Source organism: Microcaecilia unicolor, chromosome 4 (assembly GCF_901765095.1).
Source record: "Microcaecilia unicolor chromosome 4, aMicUni1.1, whole genome shotgun sequence".
NCBI classification, from domain to species: Eukaryota; Metazoa; Chordata; class Amphibia; order Gymnophiona; family Siphonopidae; genus Microcaecilia; species Microcaecilia unicolor.
The window spans coordinates 215577488-215587818 of NC_044034.1; the positions used below are offsets into that span (position 1 = coordinate 215577488).

At 42.6% G+C, this 10331-nt stretch overlaps 1 protein-coding gene across 1 annotated transcript in view; it reads left to right on the forward strand.

The window, feature by feature from the left end:
• The window catches only part of CTSD (cathepsin D), a 115727-nt gene extending 106386 nt beyond the window's left edge, over positions 1-9341 (forward strand). The window contains exon 9 of the mRNA XM_030201236.1: positions 7199-9341. Within this exon, the coding sequence (XP_030057096.1) occupies positions 7199-7375 (177 nt within the window). The 3' untranslated portion in view covers positions 7376-9341. The remainder of the gene's footprint in view (positions 1-7198) is intronic.
• The last annotated feature ends 990 nt before the right edge of the window (positions 9342-10331 follow it).

Below are 10331 nucleotides of genomic sequence, written 5' to 3' on the forward strand. Positions count from 1 at the left end.
ATTAACATAAATATCAATGCAGTGTTTTATAATTACTCAACATTCTTCTCTTCATCCTTGTATTATCTGCTATTAGATTAGTTCAGTAAGTCTATGATGATCATCCTCATAAACTTATGTGGTTTCCACCGGCCAGATCAGTGTTACATCATCTATGTCCCGTTACTGCCATGAGACAACTTCATTTGTAATCCAGGGTTTCTATAGTTTTAACATAATCCACTATTTCAATTATAGTCCCACGTTCATGTTGTGGGTCCTTCCAACTAAGCCCCAACATCCTCTTTATAGCTCTCTTTAAAGTTGCTTCTTATGTTTTACCATTTCCACAATAGTTATACCTATCTTGAATCCAAGATTCTGCGCTCAGTTTAATAGTAGCAACAGTACAGCTTGACAAATTTGTTCATCATACCTTTCTTCATCTCTGTATTAACTGCTGTCAGGTTGAATCAAGATATTTGTTGTGGTTAAGTTAGTGAGTTTAGATGGGTTTCATTGTTCCTCTTCAAAATTGCTCAGTCTGTATTTCAGTTCAGTCTTACTGTATCATTTTTTGTAAGCTCAGCTTCCCTTATAGTGTAGAGTCATCCATTGGGACCATGTTCCTAGTTGAATTCTGTGTTTTATTCTTTCTGCTGATGTTTTCCACTGTTTACACCCATATCTGTTCTGCTATGTTGGTTTAACACAGTCTCAGCTTCAGGGTGAAAGTACTATTAATTATTATTGTCCTTCTGTTGAGATTTCTTGAGCTTAGTGCCACCAATTGGTGCATTGGTTATTTATCTCTTCCAGTTTTATATATTCTTCGTGTGAGCTTAGTAGCGCTTCAGTTTTCTCCTTCCAGTTGATCTAGGAACTCTTTCGCCTCCTCTGCTGTGGTAAATATTTTATTTCCCGTTTGGTGGGTTACTCGCAGTTTCGCTGGATACATCAATGCAAATCTAACTTTTCGCTGTATCAGCTCCGAGCACACTGGGGAAAATTTCTTTCGTTGCGCCACTACCGCGGCAGAGTAATCTTGAAAGCATAATACTTTCCTATTGCCGCTGTGTAGATCTTTTCTGCCTCTCATCGCCTGCAAAATGGCTACCTTGTGGGCAAAATTAAGTGTGCGACATATAACTACCCTGGGCCGCCCTTCTGCTACCTGCTTAAGGCCCAGTCGATGCGCTCTTTCAATTCGCAGCGGGCCCAGCGCAGTCGGTAGCTGTAGTTCTTTGGTAAGCCATGTCTCAAGGTATTTGGCCAGGTCTCGCTCTCCTAGATCTTCAGCAAGCCCCACGAGGCGAAGATTGTTACGCCTCGATCTATTTTCGAGGTCTTCGATTTTATCGGTGTAAGTAGCGATTAGCTTTTGTAAGCGACTTACTTCTGTTTCCACCTTGTCCACACGATCTTCCGTATCACTTGCCCGTTGTTGATATTGTCCCATGTCCAATTGTATTTGCATTACGCTGTTATGTAGTTGTTCCAGTTTGTTATCCAGCGCTCCCAGCTTTTTCTCCAGTATGGCTTCCAATGCCTGAGTAACTTCCCCAACAATCTCGGCTGCCCACGCGGATCCCACCGCTGATGTCCCCGGGCTCGCCGGAGCCGCCATCTTGTCGTCGGGCGGCCGGGTCTTTTCTCTGTCTTTTCTGGTAATCTTAGATGTCATTCTCCTCCAAAGTGGTATTAAACTTTTCTCCTTTTAAACACTCTTCGTTTACCTTCGTTTGTGGGGTATTGTATCCAATTTTTAGGATGAATTTTTGATAAAAAATCTAAGGGAAGGCAGGAGCTGCGCAGTTAGCGTCTTCTCCCGCTCATCGCGTCACGTGACCCCCCCTTTTTCTTTTTTTTGTACAATAAATTTTTATTAATGAATAAGAAAAAGAAAAATCAAAATAAATTTGTCCATCTTCAATACAAAGCAGCAAAACACCAAGGAAATATTCAATGGACCTAGCATACAACACATTTTAACATAGTATCCCTCCCTACCCATCCCCCCCCCCCCCCCCCCCCCCCCCCCATCCCTTCAAAAATCTTGCAGTAATTGATCCAGGTGAGACCACTTGTCCGCCAAGGGATCAAACCTACCCACCCATTAATTTCTCTAGTTCTCCCATCAACTTTAACTTCAAGCTCCAACTAAATGGTATAGGGCCTTTATCCTTCTTCCAATGGGCAGCTATTACAGACTTTGCTGCAGCAAAACAAAGGTGTTTAAGCCTACACTGCCATTTCGGACCTCTTCGATTGCCCAGCCCAAGCAAACACCACTTTGGATCACATGGGCACTGAGTGCCTAAAGCTGTAGACATGCACTTTGTAATAGTCTGCCAAAACCCCCACACTAGATCACATGTCCACCAGATATGAAAAAAGGAACCCACTTCCTTGCCACATCTCCAACATAGATCTGTGGCTCCAGGAAACATAACTTTAATCCTGTCCGGTGTATAATACCACCTCCTCAGAACTTTAAATGCATTTTCTTTTATCAATACACAGATGGAAGATTTCTTTACCGCCATACACACTGCCTTCCAGTCATTCACACTTAATTCACATCCCAGATCCCCCTCCCAAACCCTCATATAAGGATGTTTAACAAACTCAGATCCTCTAAGGAATCTATAGATGAGAGTGATTGTCCCCTTTATTTTCCCCAAGGACCCCCACAAGTTTTCAAAGTTCTGTTTCATCTTGGTCCTTTCTTAACCACCCCTGACTGCACATATAATGCTTTAATGGAGGAGTGGCCTAGTGGTTAGGGTGGTGGACTTTGGTCCTGAGGAACTGAGTTCGATTCCCACTTCAGACACAGGCAGCTCCTTGTGACTCTGGGCAAGTCACTTAACCCTCCATTGCCCCATGTAAGCTGCATTGAGCCTGCCATGAGTGGGAAAGCGCAGGGTACAAATGTAACAAAAAATAAATAAATATATATGGAAATACATCAGAAGGAGGCAACCCATGAGTCTCCCGCAACCCCAAAAACAAGCGCACTTCCACCACATCTAAAAAGTCCCTAAAACGAACAAGGCCTCTTTGGGCCCAAGCCAGAAAAAGTGGCTTCCGAACCCCCACCAAAAAAGCTGGCTCTTGAGCCACATGTGCAAACGATGAGGAGTCACGAGAGCCCCACAACCAAATGCTTGTCTTATACCTAAACAGGTATGAAGAATGACAGCCTCACCAAATGACTTATCCACAGGCATTATTCAATTCTTTTTGTTCTTTGATGTAATACACCTCTTTCTGTGTAGCCCAGTATTTATTTGACTCCTATCATTGCTTTTGGCTTTGCCACTACCACTGCAGTTTCAGCCTGGCCTGGTCTCCATATTTGAGGGCATGTTTCAAGCTATTTGTCCTGACCATCAAAATACCTAGTTCTGGCCCTGCTATGTAGTACTTGATGTGTTGGTGTCCGATTTATATGTACAATGTTGGAATCCCTGCTGCTTCTGCTACACATTGGTGAGAGGGAAAAGGGGGAATGATAGAAAGTGCCTGTAAAATACAGGCAGACGTTGGCACCGGTCACTCCTGTTCCAGTATATGTTCCTTATTTGAAAAATGTTTCATTAGGTTTCAAGAATGCATTATTTTGCACATCCTCTGCAACAGGAACTTGAACAGAGTTCATGCTTGAGATGGTTCTGTCAATTCTGGTGCTCACACGAGACTGTGAATAATGCATATATTGTTACCACCCCTCTCGGCTGGACTGTAGTGATGTGCTCCCAGATATCTGATGGTTGTAGTCGTGGCGAATATCCAGGGAACACACACTCACAGCCGAGGGAGTGGAACAAATAAACTAACCTCGTCCTTTACTATCAAAGGATAAAGGAGGAAAAGAAGCTAAATTTAGGATTTGTTCCTGAACTGGAAGAACCGCACCTTCAGATTTACAAATTATCTTTTTCTTTGTTGAATACAAATGCAAGCAAATTTTCATTCAAATAAACTCAAATTCACAATTATTGTGAGGCTTAATAGAATTGCAATAACATATTCAACATTCAAATGTAGAACTACATGTATACCCTTAACTTTGTCTGTTTCACCTAAAAGGCAGAAAAGAACCTTTTTAGATAAGTATTTAAATTGTCTTTTATCAAAATCAGATATTTGTGGTTATTCTCTTTCCTGATGTAAAAATTGGTCTCTTTGTGTGCACTATTGGTGTTTTTGCAGGGATCTCATGGATTTTTAATATCTGATGGTCTGTTCCTTTGTTTTCCCTTAAAATGTTGTGAAAAAATTAATATATTCCGTTCAACACCCTTGGCAATGTCACTTAGCTGTAGTTGAATTTACTTAGATGATATCTTTCTTGCGTTGGAGCTCATCTGGAAATCCTTCAGCGGATGATCTACAGAAATCTTCTTCCTAAAACCTCACTTATAAAGAAAATAAATGGAGGCAAAGCCCTTAAAACTCCCTGCTTGGCCAGGAACTGACTCCACTCTGGTGACAGTTAATCAGTTCTCAATACTGTGGCCACACTCTCTAATTGAAATAAAATAAGTTAAAGGTTTTCTCACTACAAAACCTATTTCTCACTGTTAATTCCCTGTTCTAAAATCCAGCAGGCTTCACACTGCATTCAGAGATCTCACACAGTAACCCATTCCATATTCAAATGGTGATTCAACATTGCATCTCACAGACTTCACATATAAACATAACATTTCCCTGCACAGCTATCAGATCAATCTGGAGAATACAGCATACTCATACAAAAACAGTGCTGGATTTTCTTTAATCTGCAGTCTGATTCCAAACCCTGTACTGAACTCAGAACTCTCACCAACAACACACCTTTCCCACAGACACAGCTTAATGGCTTCTTTTTCCAAATATCAACTTCACTTCTCAGTCCTTCCCCTGTGTCATACTTAAAATCCTTACACACTTTTTCCTGACACCCTTATAGGCTTTCTCATGTAGTACAATTCCCACCACAAATCAAAGCCTCTCTCACCCTAAAATGGTAAATCACTTATCTCTGGAAATTCAGGGCTATACTGGAACATTCACTCAGCTCACTTTCAGTATCAAAGTACCCTTTTTCAATGTCACTTATTTCACTTTAAACTCATAAAATATACTTTTATTTCTTACATTTCACACACAGCATACGTTTCTCTCCCAGTCATTCCCTGCTCTGGTCTTCAGCAGGGTTGCCAGGTGGAAAATTTTTTCCCCACCCAAACCAGCCCAAACCCCGCCCCTGACACCCCGCCCCCGCCGTCATCGGCCCCGCCTCTTCCGTCACGGCCCCCGCCTCCCCGTCACTAGCCCCGCCCCCCGCGGCCCGAAAATCCGCTTAAAAACCGCCGAAAGACCCCAAAACAAGCCCAAAAAACCGCGACCCACCGCGGGCAAAAATTTCCCGCGGCGGGTCTCAGAAAACCGCCCAATTGGGCGGGAAAACCGCCCACCTGGCAACACTGGTCTTCAGTTAACTCAGCAGTCTCCCTGGCAACTCACCCCCACTAGAGGAACACCTGACATCACTCAACCAATCAGCTTGTCAGCTAAAGACTGTTTTTTTTTTAATCTGTTTAGAATCTCCCTCCCCCCATAGAAGTAAATGCAAAACTTCCTATACAGAGAATTTCAAAGTCAATTTTAACCTGACTTGTTCCCAAAACAGCAAGGAACATTTTATAGTACAATCCCCACTTAATCATGGTTTATTTCTTGAAAAATAAAACCACATTTAAGAAACATCTCACACTTTCTTCAGCTAACTCCATTAACAATTCCCAAACTAAACTTTAAACCTTTTCCAGCCAGCAGCATCCACCAAAACCCTGGAACAAGCCCCCCCAGAGCCCCAGAAAAAAACATTTAATATATGTTACCATATATTACAATATGTTTATAATAGTTTAAAATATTTGACATACCACTCTGTCAGACAAGTCAGAGTGGTTTACACAGTGCATTTTTTTTCTAGCAAAAAAGGTGCCGGTACTCAAATGCCAGGCCACCCTTCAGGGGTGGGGTGATCACTGAGGGACCCACCCCCACAATAGCCAGGCCCCCTGAAACCAGTCACAGAAACTATGACAAGGCAGAATTGGTGTGTAGAGCCTGAGCTCTTTCATTAAAACTTGAGGTCCATGGGTCAATTTTAGCACACACTGGAAAAGGTGCCGGTACGCAGTACCCCCTCAAAAACAAGTCCTTGGCTTACATAAAATTTATTTATTTATTGCATTTGTATTCCACATTTTCCCACCTGTTTGCAGGCTCAATGTGGCTTACAAAAACCTGTTATGGCATCGCTATTCCAGGGTAGCAGATACAATTTGTATTACAACAAGATCAGGGATGAGAAAAAAGATCTATACAAACAGTTATAGAAAGATGACTATCAGAATAGGGTGAAGTGTTATACAAACAGTTATAGAAAGATGACTATCAGAATAGGGTGAAGTGTTATGATTAAGTTATGGATTCCCATTGTAGGCCTTGTTGAAGAGAGAAGTTTTCAGAGATTTGCGAAAGTTAGTTATTTCGTTAATCGTTTTCAGGTCAGTTGGTAATGCATTCCATAGCTGTGTGCTCATGTAGGAGAAGCTAGTCGCATGTGTTAGCTCGTATTTTACTCCTTTACAGTTGGGAAAGTGTAGATTAACAGAATGCCATTAAAAATAGAAAAGCAAAACACATCACCACCACACAGCAGATCCAAGCACAGACATTCCAAATAAAACTTCATTCAGTATATTTTCTTGCAGGTCACCTGAACCGAGATACAACCAGCCTTAGCCAGACAACTCATTATTTTTCACCTTACCCTTAAATAATTTATAAGACTGCTCTTCCCGAATACTTTGAGGGGGCTGGTTCCACAAAAAAAGGGCATACCCCCCCCCCCCCAAAAAAAAAAAAGAAAAAAAAGAAAGTTGTGCCTGATCCTGAGAGGAAGGATCATTAACCCCTTATCTCGGGATCTTTAAAAGTGCTAATGCGCTCATAGCGCATCTTAGTAAACATAGGCGTTAATGTGTTGTAATCCACTTTGAACCAACTTCGTTGGGAGTTGGCGGACTATAAATACTATGTCATATCATATCATAAATTATTATTTCTTTAACCATAACTGTTAAATATGTTTTGCATGATGATTGTACATGTCTTGTCAAAGTAATAGTTATCTGAACTTTACCCTTCCATCCAGGTTACCCAGTTTGGTCGAACCATATGCCTAGTTGGCTTCATGGGTCTGGATATCCCTGCACCTGCTGGCCCCCTTTGGATCCTGGGTGACGTCTTCATTGGGCAATATTACACTGCCTTTGACCGTGAAAATGATCTTGTGGGTTTTGCCAAGGCCAAGGATTCGTCTGCTGCTTAAAGCAGGAAAAGAAGCTGAAAAAGAAAAGAGAATTTGGTGAACAGGCAGTGAAACATGCGTGTACGCTATCATCAGTAGGCTTTAAAATACCACTACCACCTTTTCTGCTAGGTCTTCTGTAGTCCCAGGAACTAATGAAACTCCCATCTGCTTTATCAACTCCTGAATTCACAGTCCATGTAATGATTGAGCTGAGCATGAGGCTGCATCAGGAGGTTTCTAGGCCTAAAGAAGAGGACAAAGTTGGAGGTTCAGTTTTGCATTCCCCCCACCGGCATTGTATTTTCTTGAATGAATTGAGAGAAGTGAGTAGAATTGAAGGAGGAAGTAAAAGAAGCTTTTTTTTTTTCCTTCTTCTTTTAAATTAGCAGTGATTTTGATTAATGCCTCTCAGAATACAGGCTCAATCACTGGTGAACTCCATTGCTGTGGTAAACCAGGCCCTAAAAATTGCTTCTGCTTTGTGGTAATGAAGGGGTTGGTCCAGTGAGGAGATTCTGCCTTTTAACACATGTCTTTTTGCTTTTCTCATGTTGATCTGGTTCTAAATTCAGCTTTTTAATTATGTAGGGTTTTCCTCATACTTTAAAATAGGAACATGTGCTCATGCTAATCACTTCTTAGTTTGCTATCCATGGTATGAGGTAGCATCCTTTAATTCCTGGAGGGAGCTCCTTCTGATGGGTTATCAGCCCCGAACGGTAATCTCTGCTGGGAGTTCAGAATGAGGGTGGATGCAGATGGGCAGAGGGTAATATCTTTTCTAAGGAAATTTTGGGGGGAGGGTGAGGGTTCACATTGAGTTTTTTTTTTGTTTGTTTGTTTTTTCCCCTAGAAAAAAAAATCAGTTACCTGAAGATAAATACTATAGTCATGAGGAACATTTTTCTAGAGTAGCTGCAGAAATCACAAATTTTAAACTTTTTTTTTCTCAAATTAGGATAAGACAACAATTAACTACAAAAGTAACTTGCAGGATGTTCAGTTTTTAAATTTCAAATAACTCTTATTTTTCAATGTTTAATATGACAACTTTTCCCCACAGGACTTCCACAACTGGCCTGTTTGTACATGGACTAGATTTATAACATGTACTAATAAGCATGAATGTGCATTGTTTAGCACAGGACCCGTTTTATGCCATTTTACTGGTCACTTGCAGTGGCATATTTTTAGTAAAATTAGCCCTATATGTTTGTTTACCTGGCAATTTCCTTTTCTTTGGACTTGAACTCTACAGGGTTTTTGAGGCCTTAATTTCTAAGGGTATTTCCTTACATCCTAATGAACCATCCCAGTAAGCATCTTTTGACAATAGGCCACAAACTGAAGCTTTTTCTAGAATTTGTGTGCCCATTTGTTCTTGGCCAGTAGGTGGTGTTGTTGAACAGTGACTGTAGTTAGATAATAGTGCTCATTTTTAACTCGCATCCTGTAACTTTGTAAGTATGTGTGCTTTGAAAATTAGCTCTAATGTGTTCCATATGGGGTATCTGTTCTGTGTAAGAGGCGTAACTTGGCACATTTTGGCTTCCTTCACCAATGCTGTAGTGCTTGGGGGGTGTCTTATAGCCATTATCACATCTTTAGAGGTGATGTGGGGGCCATTTTTGATATTTTGTTTGGGGGGGGGGGTCCTTTTATTTAAACTGCCTCTGCTAACCTGGCAAACAATAATACACAGTAGCATGTGGTTTGGGAAGAACTCCTTCCTTAAGCCTGCAGCATGAGGTAGCGAGATGGAAACCATTTCCATGCACCTCGATGCAGAGCTGGTGGGGTGGGAGAAACTTATGCAGGAGGATAGGTGGCTGGAGCCTTTCCTGGGATCTGTGTACATAGAGTACCAGTCCTCACTTTATGGTGTGTAGATAATGCTGAATGCACTCTATGACATTACTACTACTACTGCTTATCATTTCTATAGCGCTACAAGGCATACGCAGCGCTGCACACCATACACAAAAAAAAGACAGTCCCTGCTCAAAGAGCTTACAATCTAGATAAGACAGACAGAACAATTAAGGGTAAGGGAATAAAGAGGTGAGGATAAAAGGACAGGGCAAGTGAGCAGTGGTTAGGAGCAGGGGCGTAGCCAGCCTTCCGTGGGGGAGGGGTCCAGAGCCCGGGGGGAGGGGGCACATTTTAGCCCTCCACCCGGTGCCCCCCCCCCCCCCCCCGCCGACATTGCCGCCCCCCCTCCCGCCGAGAACCCGCCGCCGCTGCAACCTACCTTTACTTTTGCTGGCGGGGGATCCCACTCCCCACCAGCCGACGTCTTCTTCTCAGTCGCTTCCTGCTCTTCAATTTGTTTGCTGACGTCCTGCACGTACAACGTGCAGGACGTCAGCAAACAAATTGAAGAGCAGGAAGGACTGAGAAGACGTCGGCTGGCGGGGAGTGGGATCCCCCGCCAGCAAAAGTAAAGGTAGGCGGGGGCGGGTTCGCCAGGAGGGGGTCCGGGGGCGAATCTGCGGGGGCCCCGGCCCCCTCAGGCCCCACGTAGCTACGCCACTGGTTAGGAGTCAAAAGCAGTGGTAAAGAGGCAGGCTTTAAGTTTGGACTTGAAAACGGCCAAAGAGGGGGCTAGACATCAGGCTCGGGAAGTTTATTCCAGGCGTGAGGTGCAGCAAGATAAAAGGAATGGAGTCTGGAATTAGCAGTAGAGGAGAAGGGAACAGATAAGAGAGATTTATCAACAGAACAGAGTTGATATTGATCAGTGTTTGTTTTTATAAACTTCCCCCTCCAAAACTTTTGAGACTTGTAGTCTTGATTTTTTTTTTAATCCACAATATAGGACTGCAAGCAGCTTCAGGCTAGGACTTAGCTTCACCTTTCCTCCTGCACAGCAACCTTTCTGCACCATGCACTTTAAGGGCTAGGTTACTAAAAAAGCAGTACTGCACTTAGGGGACTTTTTACAAAGGTGAGCTAGCGTTTTTAGCATGCGCTA